At 41.6% G+C, this 20,159-nt stretch overlaps 1 protein-coding gene across 1 annotated transcript in view; it reads right to left on the minus strand.

Moving 5' to 3' along the window:
* Positions 1-17,214, minus strand: part of Dok5 (docking protein 5) — a 155,953-nt gene extending 138,739 nt beyond the window's left edge. The window contains exon 1 of the mRNA XM_004858020.4: positions 16,762-17,214. Within this exon, the coding sequence (XP_004858077.1) occupies positions 16,762-16,827 (66 nt within the window). The 5' untranslated portion in view covers positions 16,828-17,214. The remainder of the gene's footprint in view (positions 1-16,761) is intronic.
* Between the last annotated feature and the right edge of the window lie 2,945 nt (positions 17,215-20,159).

Below are 20,159 nucleotides of genomic sequence, written 5' to 3' on the forward strand. Positions count from 1 at the left end.
CCAGAGAAAAACACAGTAGATGTAGATAATTTACTCTATCCAAGTTCAATGTAACAAACTATTTTCTTCCTTTAATAGATGAGTCCAATGAAGAGACTGGGGTATTTAACAATACAACAAATGAAATAAGTCATCAAATTTCTATTTTATAAAACTAGGAGAGCTACAGGTAGGACATTTGCTGGAATGAGTGCTCAGGATCAACACTTTGGGGGCTTCAAGGGCTCAGGCCAGCTGAGACATACTCTTACAATGGCATCAGAAGACCCTCTGCTCCCATCTTGAATTCAGAAGTTTGCAGGGTTGTCCCAAACTAGAGCAGTCATTAAGTGTGGGGTGCCCTTGAGGAAGAGTGTGTGACTTTTGGCTAGGTGGCTTTCTGAGCACCAGTGAGGTGCTTGGCTACAGGCTGTTGGTCAGCAACACTCCCAGAGGTGGGAAAGGACTGCATTCATTCTGGGGCAGGGAATCCAGGAGGCACATTGAAATCCTCACAACAGAGTTGAAGCCCAGCCATTGCCATCCTTCCAATAATTAGACAATGGATTCTGAAATGTTAGCCCAAAGCAAAAGGTTAAATACTCCAAGATGATAATGGTGAAGAATTAGAGTCTTATTCAAATGGAATGTTGAAAGAGGACATGAGTGAAAGTATGCAGTCTCCAGTCTTTTCTCAGAAACAAAACTGAACAAAGATATACCATAAAGATCTGGGAAGAATTCTTTAATTTACTCATTCACTCATTTATTCAACAAGTAGTTACTGAACTACTCTATGGGAGAAAAGCAAGAAGAAAGACAAAAATCAAGCTGTGCCCTTGTGAAGCACAAGTCTCACAGCTTAGTGAGGCCAAATTCATCCAAACAACTTTCAAAGGGTGTAATTTTAAATGGCCATGAATGTTATCATGAAATATAGGACAATCCTGTCCAATAGAATCCTCTACCATGATGGAACTATATTATATTGGTGTTCTACAGTATGGTAGCCAATGATGGCTGTTTATGTGGCTATTACTTTAACATGTGGCTAATATTGATAAAGAATTGAGTTTTTAAAATTTAGTTAATTTCAATTAATATAAATTTCAATGTTCTTGTGTGGTGAGTGGTCACCCTCACCACTTAGATGGGGAATCACGTCAGTAAGAGCATTGCCAAATCCGTGATATCCCAACTTTGAGTCTTAGGATGAGAAAAAATTTGAGAAACAAAGACTAAGAGGAAGAGATTTCTGTCAATGGAAAAGGCACATGTCACAGCAGTGGTAAAGCAAAGAAGCATGTGGCTCCTAGAAAAGGGTATAATATTAGGTTACAAAAATGCATTCCATATTTTTCTACCAAAAATGTATACTTTAGCATAAAGTAGCTGGCTGTGTGTCTCAGTAGCTGCACCTGGGGAATACAGAAAGCAATCTTTGTGTTTGCCTACTTGGTACGATGAATGGCAAGGTGTGTGCATATGTGCAAAAGTGTTAAGCCAGCATTTTTACCCATCTAATAATAATACTCCATCTAATAAGTTTTGTGTAGAGTTACCTGAGCATCACTGAGGGTAAAATACACCCACACTACTCTTCTTTTATGAAAACATGAATTTTATCATAATGAAATGTGGGTGTGACTCTCAGTAGCTGCACCTGGAGAAAGAAAAAACCCACCTGTGCATTCACCCACTTGGCAGATGAACAGCAAGGTGTGTACAGGAGCTCCAAAGCAGCAACAGATTAGTTTTACCCATGAAATGCTCATTGCTAAATCTTTGTGCATTTAGGATTGTTTTTAAAGACAGGTTTGTTTTTTTATTTTTCTGGTAGAAGTAGCCTAATTCAGAACAATGGCACATGAAAATCAGATTTGCAAGTTTTGAAGGTGGTCAAAAGGGAATCATCAGATTATTCATGTATGGATGATCAAGATGATAACGACTTTGACACTGACCACACAGGGAATGCAGACCTCCTTGATTTAGATGATGAAGAAAACAGCAACGTGAGTGCATATCTTACAAGTCAAAATGTTGCAAAATGGTCATTCAACCAAATGGAATGATCCAATGACAGAACTAGGTCTGAAAATTTAATGAGGATCTTGACAGGGGTGAAATCTATTGGACATAATGCCAGCACTGCCATCCATTGTTGGAAATTGTAACAGATGAAATGTTATAAGATACTGTAAAATACACAAAGGCATACAAGTAAATACATACAAGTAAAATGTTCTGTATGCACCGATAGCCATATTCAAAATGTATTTATTATGACACCTCACTAGCTGAACTCAAAGCATGCATAGGTCTCCTGTACTTAGCAGGGATGTCTCATGGTAATCACAGGAGTGTAAAAGACTTATGGAAAACCGATGTGTCAGATGTGGCACAAAAATGTGTGCTCTTGTAGATGTGAAGACTTATGCTTTCAAATTAGAAATTTATCCTGAAACATGTGGTTGTCATGTGTGAAGGCTGTCTTGAGTGAGACAACTGAAGCAAAGATTACTTTTGTTGTAAAGTTCTATTGCTGTTTTCATTGTAATTCATATAGGAATTTACTTCTGATGTTATCTTTTCGGTTTTGTAAGCAAGTACACAGCTGATGTGAAAATGTTGATGTTTATTCTAAATGCACAATACATATTAACAATTTTATTTTATTGATATTTTATTTTCTGTTAACTACACATTATGCAATGTAACAAGAACCTCCTGATAAAATGGCAAGACCAGAAGATGTCAAATACATCCTACAAAAAGGCCAGGAAAGCAAAATACATGTGCTGTCAGTGTAAGTGGTACATGTGTATGGAACATGCTGTTGTCATGTGTGAAGACTGCCTTAGCTGTGATTGAAGTAAAGATTTTTTTTGTAGGTATTGGTATTTTCATTATAGTTCATATAGGAATTTATTTCTGTTATTTTTTAGACTTTGTACAACGAAAACAGTTGATGTTGAAAATTTTGATGCTTGTTTTATGAACATTGAAAAATTCAATACTTTATTTTTTAATATTTTTCCTGTTAAGTACCCACTGTCTAATATAATAAAACTTGTAAAATTAAAATTAATAATTCATTAATAGAAATTTTCTAAATAATAAACATGGGTATTATACACCCAAGTTTCTGCACCTTTATGACAAAATTTACATAGTCCCCCTCAGGGTAAAGGAGATTTTCTTTGAACGTGTGCTGACATTAGGGACTGTGGTGTGACATATGGAAGGTGAGGCCAGGAAGGTCTAGCCACACAGTGTCTTGAGCACATGTGTAAGAGGAAAGCACTGGCAGTCTTAAAGAAAGGTAGAATAGCATAGGATTGGGATCAATTCTTTAAGTGATCAATTTGCCATAAGCAGAATAGATTCTGGGAGTGAGGAATGAGCCAAGGAATGGAGATACAAGACATCTTTAAAAGTTAAACACACACCATTCACGCATGCATTTGTATATATACAGACACACACACACACACACACATACACACATATAGAACTAAACATACCCAGAGTTGGAACTAGAAATGAACACTTATTGGCCAGAGAGGAATACAACTAGTACAACCTCTTTGGAGGAACTTTCCCCTCCCTTCTCCTCTCCTCTCCTTTCTCTCCTCCTCCTGCTCCCTTTTTATGCTTCATGGCTATGATGAGCTGAGCAACTTTGCTCTGCCATGCCTTCCCTGCCATGATGTTCTGCATCATCACACACCTAAAAGCAATGGAGTTAACCAACCATGGATTGAAATCTCTGAAACAGTGAGGTGAATAAATCTTTCTTCTTTAAGTTGATTTTCTCAGGTATTTTCTCACAATGACAGAAAGCTGACTAAAATACTTTTGGAACTCAAAATAAATATCAAACTAAAAGTTATTAGTTTGAGGTGTAACACAGTTGGCACTTTTGAAGAAAACTCCAAGATTTCTCTGCTGTTTTCCACTCAGGAAGGCAACAATGAGGCTAGGGAGAACAACCTGGGACTCCACAGAATGTTCCATACACTTGGATTTGGTTCCACATCTGGTCACAACCTGACAGGTGGTGAAGGGGGAAGGTCAGACATGTATATCTCCAGCGTGCCATGTGGAAGCCGAGGTGTGAGCATTCTGGTGATGTACTCTCGTCACTGCAGATGGCCAGCAGCAGGACAGAGCTGAAAATCAGGCCCTCCTTATTCTAACCAGGTTTCTCTCCTCCACATGTTTGGTCTACCTTGGAGACTGCCATTTGAATCTTCCCAAAGGCTACAAATAAAAATCAGACAGTAGAATTCCACAAAACCCTTGGAATTTTTTGGGATTTATAAATATGTAGACATATCTCATGCTAGGGTTTCTTGTCCATTTTAACATGAATAATGTTATTTCACCTTTTTATTCATTTAAATATTTATTGAGACCTACTATGTACTCAGACACTATTCTAGTCACTGAAAATTCAGCCATGAACAAAACATAAAAAGACCTTACTCTCTTGATGCTTAGAGGTGAGGAGAAGAAACAACAAAGAAAGAAATTTTTAAAAATTATTACAGTTGCTTAACAGTGATCCTAAATGAAATGAAAGGAAATGAGACTGAGAATACCTGAGGGAGGCCACCTTAGATTGGATGGTGAGTTAGTTTCCCATCACTGGGACACAATACTGGACAGCCACAATTTATAAAAGAAGTATATTTTGACTCATGGTCTCAGGAGATTCTGTTTATGATCATCTGGGTCCAAGGCAGAAACATCATGGTGGAACAAACCTTCTCGGTTCAGAGCAGGGAACAGTGCGAGAGAAGAAGAGGCGAAGCACCAGAGTGTCTTTTCATGTTGCTGAGACAAAATACTCAACACTCAACATTAAAGGGGGAAAGGTTTATTTCAGCCACAGTTTTTGCTTCTGCACATAGGAAGGGTGGCATGGCAGAGGGGTATCACAGAGGAAAAATGGTCCATGGTAAAGCAGGACAGGCAGAAGGCAGCAAAGCAGCAAAGTAGAGAAGCAGCAATAGCAACAACATCAGCCCTCTATCTGTCTCTTACATGCCATCCAAGCTACCCACCCTAAGAGTGGGTAGTACCCATACCCAGGTTGGGGTACCCCTAATCCTAGCATCACACCAGGAATCAATCCCAGCATCACATCCTTAAGCCAGCATCACACACCCTAGATCCAGCCACCTCTGAAAAGCCCCACCTATGACCACATGAGGCTTTAGGGACATCGAGACATAGCCATAACACACTGTCTTTGTGGTCTCATATTCTGTGCTGACTTCCTAGAGCCCAATCTCTCTCTGACTACAGATTAATTTTTATTTAACTCATCTGTCTATAATAGAAAGAATGAATATATGAGCAAATATATAACCAATATCTATATACTGGAATCCTATCCAATTATTGAAAAGCATGATATAACACTAAACAAGGAAACTGGGATTCAGAAAAGTATATAATTATATATTGCACACACGACACACGTACATGCACACATATGAATGCACTCAATTCATAAAGCTATTCACATGTACACTGCTGTGCCAGATGCTACACACAGTAGTGTGTGGGAAAGGGAATCTTGAGGACCAAGATGAAAGGAAAATTTACTGTTCCAAGTATAAACTTTGTACCATCAAATTTTGTACTAAAAATACATATTATCTATCCCACAGGCCTAAGTAAAATTTAATGTTAGGAATGTCAGTTCAAATCTTCAGCCTTAATTGCTTTATTCCCTGATGTCAAAGTTGCAGATAACATACACAGCAGCAACTGTGAGAGATTTTATAACATTATACCACTCAGAATAGAATCTACAACAAAATCAGGTGGCATATGAACAGTTTTCTATTTGACTTCTTACATCTGAATATCTCATTGCATTATTCTGATGTGAAGTAAAACCTTTCATTCATTCAATCAACAAACACGGAGTATTTACTATAGGCTAAGAAATGGAGATATAGCAGTGAGCAGGACAGCTAAAGTCCTCAGACTCACAGAAATATATCCTAGTGGGAGAAGAAAGTGCCGCATATGTGTGTTCTGTGCCTGTAGGTGTGTATGTGTGAAAAATGTGAGTGTGTGCATGAATGTGTGTATGTGATAGCTGGCAAAAAATAAGATCATTCGTTTTTTTTTTGAGTCTAATGCACAGACTTATAGAAGCGTCACCTTCTAGAGGTGTGCACAGGGAGACGCTGAATGCAGTGTGGAGGTAGTACGTCTAAAACCAGAATCTACATAACCACTGGGCAGCGGAAGAAAAGATGGGCTCAAACCAACTAACACCTCTCCAAGGGCCAAACTCCCCCTGGAAGTGACTCTCACCCACCAGCACTCTTTACATGTGAATTAATAACTGTCAAAGACAAGACTAGTTATAATTTAAGACTTTGCACCTAAGGACGGTTCTCGTGCTACTAAAAGGCCGGCCAGCCATAATTTGTGAGATACATTCAATAATAAGAATTCAGAATTGAGACCCCAATAATGATCATTCAGAGTTGGCAGAAAACAACTCAAGCTCAAAAAGGAATTCTTTTTTGCAAATTCGCCAGAATATCTGCATCTGGGAAGATGGAAACCTGAAAAGCAAGAAACTATTCACATGAAAAGTCAGTTTTACTATTCAATTTCAAAGACGTAGGATTTTCTCTGGGTTTGTAAAGTAAATGCATTTTATTGAATTAATATGTATGATATTAAGATAAAATACATTTGAAAACTTTAATTATGGTCCTAAATAGTGAACCCCATATTAAGTAAAAGCTTTAAGCTCAATACTACTGTTTTGAGTTATTCCATTCATATGACAAGCTAGTTTTGCTTTCAATTAGCCACTGAAGTACAGTGGACCCTCAAGTTATGACTGGCCTGACATATGAACAACTTGGGTTAATTAGGTTAACAGAAGATTCACCTACCTCTTATTGTCTACAGTGTGTACCCAGGGAAACATCCAGATCTCAGCTGTAGTGACTTACAACCAACTTGAGATGCAACCAGCCCTCGGGAACAGATCAAGTTCATAAGTCTAGGCCCCACTGTATTCATTGTATATCAAAATTAAGGCAAGGCAAGATAGGGGTATGCACAAGCTGAGACAAGTTGGGAAGTCTGGGTATAAGAGGTATCACACACGCCTGCTGTGTTAGACGGAAGTTCCACTACAGCACAGTATTGAGTAGCCGGACGTTTTTCCCTCAGGAGCCAATTTTTAAAGTATTTGTATGAGATCAAGCAATATGGCCACTATAGTAAAGACATTTTTTAAAAGCTACTTTAAAAGGTAAGTACAATGGTCTTCAATTTCCCAAACTTCACTCATGCATAACGTGCCTGTCAAATCCACCTACCTCAATTTTTGCCACTTCTTAGTAACACATACACTGTAAATTATTTAGCAGTTAAATTATTTCACCTTTGAAATTACATAAGCTATTTAAAAAGAAATCTCTAAGCTCTTAAACAGCAAAACAGCATCACTTGAAGGTATATGTAACATTTAGCATAATATAATGTTAATTAACACAATCAAATATTCTTCATTTTAGGACTTTGCATCTAAGGATGGTTCTCTCTCTACTAAAAGGCTGACTAACCATAACTCTGAGATATATTCATTAAGGAACACTTTTTCTCATTTTATGATTGAATGCTGTGTAATGACCTAAAATTATCTCTCCAGATATGTAATTCTCACATTTGGGCAACACGACTAGAATTAGTAGGCAGAAACATTGTGGGCAGTCTTTTAATCAAAGGTCTGCCATTTTAGCTAATAATTCCCCTAAGCTACTGCTTCATTAGTGGTTCCTTAACAAACCCAATATTATAAAAATAGATCACTGAAGTCAACAGCAAGAGGAAGGTAGGGCACTACCTGTTTTTCACTGCCAAAGACATAATTTTTCTGCTTAGATATGAATGAATTACTTTATACTAGTTCATGGCTCTTACAAAAATGCATAACATACACACTTCAATCTTTTATCAGTAACAAATAAAAACTAATATCGAGCATTTATTGAGGTCTTCTTATGAATGAGACATAGTAATAAGAGCTACATATATTTAAATTTTTGTGAGAAGTATATTGTTGTCTGTATTTTTGTACTTGAAGAAGTGAAAGATCAGAAAATTAAGCAAATTTCCCCAGAGCCTGTAAGTGGTTAAATTCAGACTCAAACTAAAGTGTAAGTCCTAATCTTACACTATTTCCACCACAGAAAGATGAAAACTTCAGAAAGAGTGTTCCCAATAAGATTTTTAGTAATTGCAGGCAACTTTATTCTAAAATTCACAGTAAAAAGCAAAGGAATTACTGTAGCTAAATAATTTTGAAAAAAGAACAAACTGAAAGGAATTAGTTTACCCTATTTTGAGGCTTACGATATGGCTGTACATATGGGCACATTTAGACTTACAGCTGCACATACATAAGTATGTAGAACAAGGGAAAAGAATAGCAGACTTGGGAATGGACACAGATACATAACTACACTCACTGGAGAAAACAGCCTTTTCAACCAATGGTGCTGGAGTGACCATTCATAGGTTGAAAAACAAACCTCAATTTGAAATCCACACCTTCGCTAAAAATTAACTGTTAAGAAAAAACAGAAAAAATTTCAGGATCTTGAGCCAGGAGTTAGCATCAAAAGAATAATTCACGAAAGCAGAAAAAGGATAAATTGAACTTAATCAAAATCTATTTTTTTAATCTGTGAAAGATTATATTAAGAGAAGGGAAAAAGTAAGCTACAGACTTGAGAGAAAATACCTGAAAAATCATGTCTGAAAGGTGATTGCCATCTAGAATATCCAAGGGACCCTTAGACTCTACAGTTAAAAGACAATCCAGACATTGACTAAAACAGATACAGAGATGACAAATAAAATGAAAAGGTGCTCAACATCACCACTCATAAGGGAAATGCAAATGGAGATATCCCTGCAAGGTATCACTCTGCACTACAAGAATGGCTAAAATAAGAAAAGGATGACACCCAAAACTTCCAACAACACCAAACCCTGCTGAGGACACAGACAAACTAGGGAACTCACATATATCACTGGTGTGAATGTAAAATGGCAAAAGAGTTTGGTGGCACTTTTTAAAAAAAAAAATAACTAAACATGCAACCACAAAAGAAGCCAGGAATTACAATCCTGGACATCTCTTTAGAGGTATGGAAATTAAATCTTCATGAAAACCTGTACTCAAATGTGTAAGTTGGCCTTATTCTTAATAGCCAAAACTAGAAAGAGCCATGATATCCTTCAGCTTGTAGATGGTTAAAGAAACCATGGTATGTCCATAGCATGGACTACTACTCAGCAATAAAGAAGAAATTTTTACATAACAACTGAATAACTCTCTGGGACCTTGAGTACAAATAAAAGACAATGCCAAAAGGTTACCCAATGGATGGTTCCATATGGTAACATTTTTGAAATCACAATATTATCAAACTGGAAAACAAATTGATGGTTGTCGGGAATTTGGAGGTGTGGGGGCGGATAGGAAGCAGCAGAGTCAGCTATGAAAGGAGACTGTGGAGGGTCCTTGTGGTCAGGGAATGTTCTGTATTTTCACAGGATCAAGGCCGATGTCCTGGTTGTGATGCTGTACCACAGAGTTGCAAGACGTTCTCACTAGGGGCAAGTGGGTAAAGGTCACGGGATTGTCTCTATTATTTCTTACAAGAACATATGAACCTATAATCATCTTTAAAAGCTCAATTAAAATAATGAGAAATTTTTAACCCTTTGGAAAGAGATGGGAGAATCTGATACATGCAGTGACACATCAATTCCAAGAAGTTATCTGCATCCTTCTGAGCCCTGGAGGCCAACTGACACTGCCACTCCTGAGCACAATGCACAACCACAGACAGAGATTTAAAGCAGTAATAAAGCTGGGCGTGGTGTGCATGCCCATAATCCTAGTACTCTTGGGGGCTGAGGCAGGAGGATTTCAAGTTCAAGCACAGCTTGGACAACTTAGTGGCTTATCAAGACCCTGTCAGAAAAATATAAAAAAGGGCTGGAGATGTAGCCCTTTGGAAAGGCCCTGGGTTCAAGCTCCAGTACCACACACACACACACACACACACACACACACCATCTAGGAAAATAAGGTCATCCTTCCATCTACTCACACAAAACAGCTTCCAAATGCTTATCCAAAACTTAGCCATCTGCATTCTAGAAAGAAGCTATTTTAATGCCAATGTTCACATAGACCTCGTGGCAATGTGAAACTCACAGCTTTATTTGAATTTCACGTAACATGGAGCAGCAGAAGAACGCAAGATAATCTCTTACTGGCTTAGAAGTTCCAAGGTTTTTATTTCTACCAGACTGGGATCAAATTCCTAGAGTAAGAGGAAAATCGAGTATATCCTTCCTCATTCCACAAAAATGGAATAGGGAGATATCCATGCCATAGGATATTCCTCTTCAACATTTCTTCTTCAGTATTTGACCTGCTGCTCAAACTAGCTCATCTTTAACAATTGTGAATATATTAACCTCTGGTTAACAACGCAAGTCCAAAGCTAGACTGTCCATTCCCTGAGAACCATTACAGTAGTAGGCACACCACAAATATTTGATAAATGATAAAATAATGACAGCAAATATGTCTTAAATGAAAACTAAAGCATTAAAATACCAAAGATAAATGAGCCCTCACAAAATTACAAGGATGTCTAGAAAACAAATATTTCTAGTCATCTAATGAAGATAATTTTTAAAAGCACGCTGGCAGATGTGGAAGATATTGTCCTACCAGTGATTTGGTCTATGTCTACAGACAAAGCCATCACACTGGCCACACCTTGCTTAAATCAATTTTGGCCATGATGATTAAATGATGAATTTATGCATAATTAATCATTCATATGGACAGTTGGGTGAGGAGGCTACAATATACCCTGGAAAACTCTTCTTCGTGTGGAAACTCTTCTTCCCATCTGGGAAAACAATTCCAATGGGGCAAGAACACTGTGGAGTCTTGACCTACATGTGAGTGCACATCTCCATGCAGCCATTAATTTCACACCGGCAAAGTCAGCCCAGAGCCTCTCTCCCTTCAAGGAAAGCAGCACTTCCCACGTTCTACTGAATGGTGCTTGTGTTATATGTAGATATGACTACGTGCACCTTACCTTACCTAATGAAGACAGGTAATGACTTCAGCCTATTTCTATAATTTTCATATTATACTCACAACTTTGTCATGGTATAATTTTTTTTTAAAGCATAGACTCCTGAACATAGAAATTTAAAAACCCTAAATGAAATCCAGAAGTTTATCTGGCACACTGGGTCAGGAGAAATGGAAGAGTAGAGAATTTAGAAAGTATTTCTTCCTAAAATCTGGCCATCATCTGACAAATTTTCAAATCTATTCTTTGCCATCCAAATTAAGAGAAATAACTTCTAGACCAGTAAGCGCACTCAAGCTGAAGTTCCATGGAGAAGCGTATCTCCTTACCAGGTATAGACGGTGACATGAGGACTATGAAAATATCTTATAAAGGAGAATGCCCCTTTAAGACCCAACATTTCAGGGATAAGCAGAATTTATGATTGTGTGGTAATTATTTCATGGATATTAAGTTTGTGTTCCTAAATAAACAGCAATTTCTTTGAAGATAATAGTTCTTGCAGTGGAAGCTGTGAAAATAACCACCACCCAAGTGCATTGTCTTAAACAGCACCAAGAGTTACAGAGAGGGCAGTAATAAATATTAATTGGGTTTTATTGTATAAAGCATTGCGTTAAGCCCTTTATAATAATATATTGGGTGGGAATTAAGAATCTCTATATTTTTACAGAAGACTACAGCTTATAAATAATTATAAACTCACGAGAGGTCACATACCCAGTCCTTGAGTTGGGATTTTTATACAGTCTTGCAGCAGAGCCTGTGTCCCTCAACACCACACCATGGTGTGGTCCTTTATCACTCACTCACTCAGCAAACCTTACCAAGTGCCCACTCTGTGCTGGGCTCCTCTCCAGGTACAAGGACACAGCTACGACTGAAAAAAACAGAATTCCCATCCCTCACGGAGACCCACATGGTCTTTGAGATATACAGACAATAAACAAGTATGGGGTATAATAAAATATACTGCGAATGCTAAAAGAAAAGAAAACATAACGGTAAAGGACATATTGCCAACAATTTCCTTTAAAATACTTTCCCTTGCTTCAAACAACTTATCCCATCATTCTTGCCAGTTTCTGAAGCAGTTTTGGGAAGTCCTGTTTTGTAATCTCTTTAACAAGATGTGACCTCAATAGGACCAATGCTCCTGCTGAGCGCCGTACAACAAAAAGGCAGCTCGTAAAAACATGGCAGTGTGTTCTCATCCACCTTCTTCCCCAGGTCTGGCACCGTGTGGCTTCGGGCTCTTCCCCAAAGTAAAAATGAGCATGAAAGGTAAATGCTTTATATCAATTCAGAATATTGAGGCAGCCACAACAATCCAACTAAAGACATTCAGGAAGGAGGACTTCCAGAACTGCTTCAGAAAGTGCGTTCAAAGCAAGGTGGAGTGTTCTGAGGGCAATTAATGGCAACTAATGGCCTTTTACTGTAATAATTTTTTTAAAGTTTCAACGTTATCTTATTTTTCAATCACACCTCATAAAATGCAAAGATGAGTATGTGAAGGGGTAGCAATTCTAGAGAGAAAAAGCCTTAGGGATGTAGAAGAGAGAGGGAAGTAAAACTGGATGGTCTGAAGTCCTCACTGAGAAGGTGGCATGTGACGAAGCGAGGAAGGGAGAGGCCCAGGAAGTGACAACTGGAAAACAGCACCCAAAGAGGAAGAACAGCTGGAGAGAAGGCACAATACACCACGGCCATTGGTTTCGACAGCCAGATGAGATGGTGTCTCACAGTGTCCAAGGGTCCTTTTGGTTGTGCAGTAAGAATGTGCTGAAGAGAGCGAGGATACAGGCAGGGAGAAAATGTAGGAAGCAGGCACACTCCAGGGAAGGGAAGGAAGATGGAGGCTTGGACCAGGGAGGCAGAAGTGGACTTATAATCTAGACATATTTCAAAGACAGAGCCCACAAGATCTTTGGAGGGACTGATTGTAGTGACACAAGATTAAGGGCAGATGAGAAAGGACAGCAAGTTTTTCTTGCTTGCTTCCTTGGTGACTGGCAACCAAAATGTTGGAACCTCTAGTGACCAGGATGGAGGGGACTCTTGGAGAAGGGGCTATGGATGAGTCGAGAGTTTAGGTGCTAAATATGAGACATCTGATAGAGAAGTCCAGGCCGAATGTGGGGTAGAAAGCAGGATCTGACAGTATGGATTTCCAGTGGTCCAAGGTGCTAACTTTTTGATAGATAAGAGCAGAGAGAAGTTATTTAAAAGCAAGTAACAGAGGGATTGTGTATAGATTTAAAATGTAGCTCTGAGATTAAGATCTGAGGTGTGCTTTGTGAACAGGCTAGGGCAGTCATTGAAAAACTGTCTCCATTTTAAGGACCGGAAGCAAATGAAGACTGTTAATATGATCCATCTAGGTAGCACACAAAGCAGGTTAATGATGCTCAAATCGCCTGTTCCACCATTTGTCTATGGAGAAAGTTTTAGTGTCCTGGGAATTAGATAATTATAGATAGCTGCTCCCCTTCCACCCTCCTCTGCTCCCCAAATAGTAACATCAACATTCCTGAACCAACTCTGTACCCCGGGCACAGCCTGAGACTTGCATGAGCCAACAGAGATCAAGCTGGAACTACAGCTGTGCAGACACTGAGACTTTTTCATTAAATGAGTTGAATTTCATTAAGCTGCTTGATGTTTGAGGAAAAAGCTAAGTTTACACATTTTTGATTGCTTATCATTCATAAAGTTTAGGAACACAACTAAAAGTGGCCGTTTGTTTGTGATCCATCTGCATGAAAATGCTCTTAGAACATTTCTTGTCCCATGGAAAAATATCACTTCACGGAATATATATGCATCTTTTCTATACGCTTCACCCAGTGAAAAGATCTAGACCTGTACATTTATGCTTTTTAAAATGTTTTCACCATAAAGAAGTGCTATTATTAGAGACAGATATATTTACCATGATTTAACCATTACATAATGCATGCATGTATCTCATCCTGGATTATATTAAATAATATAATCACAATGCTGTGTATTTTCATTGCATACTGAGACATTATGTTATTGAGTCTTCTCAAGACCATCATTAAATAATGTTCGTTGTACAGTCTATAAAATTGAGGCCAAGGGGGTCAAAGGTCACCAGGCTAACAATACAAGCAGAACTTGGTCCAGTCTCCTCTTTTTCCAAACTTGAGGGAGCATTCCTTGACACAACAGCTGCTTACCATGAAATGTTGTTTTCTTGTTTAATTATAAACCCTCCCAAACATGGTTATAATCCACAGGCGCGTGTCTGCGTGCCATTAATAAAACCACTGTCATCTTGGTTCCTAAGGACAGTTACAGTTCACAAGGTGGTGTATTCACCACATGGTTCACTACACGACAGTGTGCACTTGCTGTGTGCCTACTCTGTGCCAGATATACTTTGTCTTCGATCTACACAAGTGTCTAGAACATGTATGTCACATGCTGTTCTAGGCTCTACGCAGCCTAGATCACTGCTGACGTTGCTGATGAGGACAGAGGGTCCCTCTGCTTTCCCCCCAAAGCTTCCTTCGCCATTCCATGCAGCCTCCATCGGAACTTTATTTTGCACTTTGTCAGTATGTAATCAGCTTCCTCTGTAAATTATATCACAAGAACATTTTTAAAAATTAACTATTGATAAAACAAACGTTAATAGGACCAGATTTACTTGATGACATCCTTGATCTTTTCCCTCCCTGAAAATTATAACCACAGTTTAATGGAGTTTCTCATATCTATTTGAATATTAACACACATAGAATGAATAAATCTTGAGGCCGGGTATTTAGTTCAGTGGTTCCGCCACCTGCCTCACAAGCACAAGGTCCCGAATTTGATCCCCGGTACCAAAAAAAAAAAAAATACTGTAAAACTAGAAAACAAATGCAGACGCCACTATATTTCCTGTCCTTCTTCTTCAAACATTAGTCCATAATATTGGCACACACACGGGAGTATGCTGGGTTAATTATAATAATATAGAAAAATAATTTCAATCACCACAAACTCAAAAGTGACGGTAACCAGTTTTTCACATAAATCACCATGTGTCACGATGTGGCATAAATTCTGATCCTCATGAATAATTCATATTTTGTGCATTAATAATGCACATCCTCTTCCTGTGCTCCCTGCCCAGAATCTCTATTATCAATTGCCTGTGTTGACATGATGGAGTAAGTGTAAAATTGGAATGCTTCTTAATGTCCCTTTCAAATTATGACACTCATGAGGACCATAAGGCTGTCAAAAATACAAAGTTCCCATTATAGGAGTGACTTGGGTGAGTCCTCCAGAAAACGATGCTCTTGCTGATAAGAAGGTTTGCACAGCGGAAAAGTGGTCCAGTGAAACTCCAGCAAAACTAACAGGGAATGAGTATCCTCTTACATTTCTCTCTAGTTATATATTTATGCATTCACAAAAGCACAGGAAATAAATGCTAAAACATGGCAACCAACAGGGAAAAAAGAAAGAAAGCAGCCAAAAAGGCAGGCAAGACTTTTATAATAATTAGGGGGATTTCTCCCCATCAGATTCTTCCCTAGTTCCGTTAACTATTGTGAAATTTCTTTTCAGTTTTTAGTACAATTATCTGGCACACACACACACACACACACACACACACACAAAGTCCAAAGATGAAAATAAAAAGAGAAGGGCCCAGGAACATGTATCTGTAGAGAAAGGCGGCTGGCTCATCGAGCCCCTCAGACGTTATTACTCCAGACGGAACTGAAGGAAACTTTGCTCTCCCGTCTTCAGCCCCAGCGCCTGGCCCCGGTGCCACCACCGACTGAGGCAGCAGCACGGGAAGCCAGGCAAGGCCAAATGAGGTAGTTCGAAATTTTAAAAAATAAGAATCAGTCCAGTACGCTGCATCTCCCAAACGCAAACAGAGGAGGGTCGGTTCCGTGCTAGAGCTGGTGTCAGCGTCTGTGCCCAGGCAGCCTGGGGTTCGTTCGTTCTTCCCTGGGCTCAGAGGCACCTGCGCCACGCCAGGCACCGAGCCGCCCGCTACAGGAGCTCCCCCTCCCCGTGGGTCCCCAGCGTGCGGTCCAGCAACGCGAGCCCAACACCCAGGCCAAGGGCCAGGCGGTTGGACTTGGACCTGCACAGGAAGCTGACCCTGTCCAGAAGCGGGCACTGCCCAGCCCCGCGGTCCTGAGGAGGCGCCCGGCCCGGGGAAGCTCTCCCCGGGGTCAGGGGCTCGCTGCCCTTGCTGCACGGAGACAGCTGGTCCCCTCCCCGGCCAGGCCAGTCCGCACCCGGAAAGTGAAGTTGCGGGCCAGCGGGTCCAGGCCCACGGGGGCACCGGCAGGCTCAGCGCCCCAACTCCCATGACTACCGGGAAATATTTGTTTCCAGTGGATGGGCTCCGGGCGCTACCGCAGCCGAGCACGCGGCCACCGTCAGAAAGCCAAGCCATCCTGGAGATAAAGATAGCTCCATTGCGTACCCAGCTCTGGCCTTGCAGAAGCAGCCGGGAGCCGGTCCCGCTCCGGGGACGCTCCGGGGACGCTGGGCGAGCGCAGCCCACAGAAGGGAGCGGCCGGCGGGAGTCGAAAGGATCGATACTCACCCCGAGGCGTCTGCTCCGGATCCTCACGTAGCCTTGCTTCACTATGTCGTTAAAATTGGAAGCCATCCCAGCCAGCCGGCGACCCCCGAGCGGCTCTGGGGAGGCTGGGGCCGGGGCAGGAGAAGGAGCGGAGGGGCGGAAAGTTGCAGAAGCGAAGCTGCTGGGGCCGCGGCTCCGCGGGGCGTCAGAAGGCGCACATCACTTTCTCGGGCCCCCAACCCTGAAAGTGGGCGTCCGTCTGGCAGCCACTTTGGGGCGGCGAGGCTGGAGCGCGGCGTCAGCTGACTCCACAGCAGCCCGCCAGGAGGAGGAGGAGGAGGAAGGAGGAGGAGGAGAAGGACGAGGACGAAGGAGCCGGGAGAGAGGAGGAGGAGGAGGAGGAGGAGGAGGAGGAGCAGCCGGCCTGCGGCCACCCGCGAGCAGACGCAGTGGATCCGCGCCCCGCCCGCTCTCGGCCCCCGCCCGCCAGGCCGCTGCTTCCCCTTCGGTCCGCACTGCCCCCGCACATCGCCCGCTCCTCTCCCGCAACCCTGGTGGCTTATTTTAAGAAGAAAGGAAATTTCACTTTTTTCCCTCGGCTGCTCCCCCACCTCTTTCTTCAGCCCCATTGCTTCCCCAGAAGGGCCGATTGGGTGTGCGTGAGCCCGGAGAAGGCGGGGTTGCCATGGGTGGCCCTGAGCAGAAGGCGAGGTCGCGGCTTCAGCGCCCCCCACCCCCACCCCGGGTTTTCCTGGGCATCCAGGATCCAGCCTCTGTGGTTTTCTTGAGCCTGTCTTTCCCGCGGGACTGTCGGGTTTACCAGGGGCTGAGCCATGGGCCCCTTGCTCTGCGTCTCCGAAGAAGCCTGCCTCCGAATAGCGCTCAATAAATCTCTCTGCTTATCACCATGGCCACCTGGGCGCTGGACCAGGTTCGGCCCTTTGCGTGGATTAACTCATTTAAACTCCCCTGTATCCTTTGAGGTAGGGCCTCCCTCGGGTATATCGAGGCCCATGTTTAGACCTCCATCGTCTGGCATAGCTTGCTCTCATAACCATTATGAGTGTTTAATGATGCCTATAAAATAAGACTGAAGGGGTGAGGTTTTAGGCTTTGTGTGGCCCCAGCCCTGCTCCTAACATTGTCCCATGCTTCTTTGGCAGAGGTGCTGTCATTACAAGGGGAGGGCGATACGTGAGTTTCCAGGGAAGATCTTTCTAATTATGTCTGCTGTCATCAAAGGCAGAGGAGGTCAGAAACTAGATCATCACTGCGCACTGGAGGTGACTAAACCAAGCCTGAGTGACGTTTGGAGAAAAGGATTCATCTTTCTAGTGGATTGTTTGATCTGATGACATCAGAGCCCTTTTAGCTCCAAGATCATACCAATCTGCCCCTGTGCCACTAGGACACTGGCTTTGAGGGACCTAGCTTGAAGCACGTCGGTGGGTCAAAGAAGAGAATCATCCAAGAATGTGTCATAGGGGAGCTGAGACTAAACTGGGGCAATCAAAAAGCAACCATTCTGGCAGAGGACACAGTTTTTTGCCATGTAGTAAACCATCTGCTCTGTCTTCCTGTTGCCATTCTATGAAAAATGATGTTTTAATTTTAAGTCTCACCAAAAGAAAAGTAAATGGTAAAACCATGTGGACCACACTTTCTGAAGAGTTAGAAAAAATGCTGTCCATAGTTGCCATGGAAGAGAAGTATTCCTGGAAGACAATTGTCCAACACATCTTTTGCACACCACATCTACAGTATCATAGAAACAAAGAATAAAGAAATGAACATACCCAGGCAGCTGGAAGATGCTCACATAACAGAAATAATAACAGAAAAACAGGCTGAGGTATCCATCCTTCCATGGTGAATGTTGAGGTTAATAAGCATCCATAAATTATTAAATCAGAGTGAGGACATTAGAATCACACTAGAAAGAAACTAGATGGAAGGAAGCAAATGATTATTTTAATTGTGAGACTGAATCCAGTATATGATTTTATTCATTTGGGAAAATCGAACTGATATAGATGTAAAATACACAGACTATGATATGCCATTCACAGAACAGCCACTTAAACATCTCCAAATTATGTAACACACAATCGTGACATTATTAGTCAGATTTTCATCACTCTAAACAAATACTTGAGAAAGTCTATTTAGAGGAGAAAAGGTTGGTTTTGGCTCATGCTTCCAGAGGTATCCGTTCATGGTCAGCTGGTATCAAAGCAGAAACATTACGGTGGAAGGAAAGCTACTCACCTCATGGAGACAAAGAAGCAGAGAGCAGGGGAAGAGTAAGAGAGGAAGAGGCTAGGACCAGATACAGACCCCAAGGTCACATACCCTAATCCACCAGGCACACGCAGAAGTGTACTTTACTGATCCCACAGGTGTCTCTCAAGCCAAGTTGACCGGCAAAATTAACCATCATGGTGACAGAAAGGGAAAGGAGCAATTCATTGAGATACACAGTGTACTCGAACTTACAGAGCCACACAATGCACAAATCGCAACTATACACTGTCAAACAGACATACTTCCACATACAACTTAGTTTTACTGGAGATGGATTTGATCTAAAAATTCATTATTTACATCTCCTTTTTTTATTTAGCTTTCAACACTTAAGACTTCTAATTTTCAGTATATATTTCCATTAGCTTGATCAGCATCCAGACTTCCTTCTACTAGTGGCCCCCATTTTCACTTGGAACATCCCAATCCCCTTCTCCCAGATAAGTGTGTGGTCCCTAGGACAACTGGTGGCTGGTTCAGCTGTGGGCACACAGCCTAAACTGGCTGGTGAGAATTCATTGGCTTACTTTTGCTGAATACTGGGACAAAAACACCCAATCTGTTTGCTGAAATAAATTCAGTGCATGATGGAAGCAGCCAGGAGCTTCTGACACCTTCTGGAGACCCTGGGGCAGAACTCCTCTGGGGTGGGGTAGGATTGCCCACAGAAGCAACAGAACTAAGAGAGAAGCACCCCACGAACACTCTGTGTTGAGTAGATGTTACACTGGTTTTCTTAGTCACTTCCTTGCCACTGGACACAAACCCCAACCCCCACAACTTGAAGGAGGAGAGGCTTGTTTTGGCTCACAGTTTCAGTCCATGGTCAGCTGACTCCAAGGCAGAAACAGGATGGAGAGGGGCCTGGTGGGGGAAAATGTGCTCAACTCATGGCAGCCAGGAAGCTGAATGAAGGGAGGAGACCAGGACAGAACACACCCTTCAAAGTTACACTGCCAGTGACCACCTCTGACCAGACCATGCCTCCAAACAGCAGTCAGCTACAGCGCCCCATGATCCAGTTGGCTTCCAAAGCCCCACCTCTGAGCACATAAGCCTTTCAGGGGACATTCTAGGTCTAAACCGTAACTCTGGCATAAAGACAAGACCCTCAA

The sequence above is a fragment of the Heterocephalus glaber genome, unplaced genomic scaffold (genome assembly GCF_053883595.1).
Source record: "Heterocephalus glaber isolate CG9 unplaced genomic scaffold, H.glaber_assembly_v1.0 deba00001673, whole genome shotgun sequence".
Taxonomy (NCBI): Eukaryota; Metazoa; Chordata; class Mammalia; order Rodentia; family Bathyergidae; genus Heterocephalus; species Heterocephalus glaber.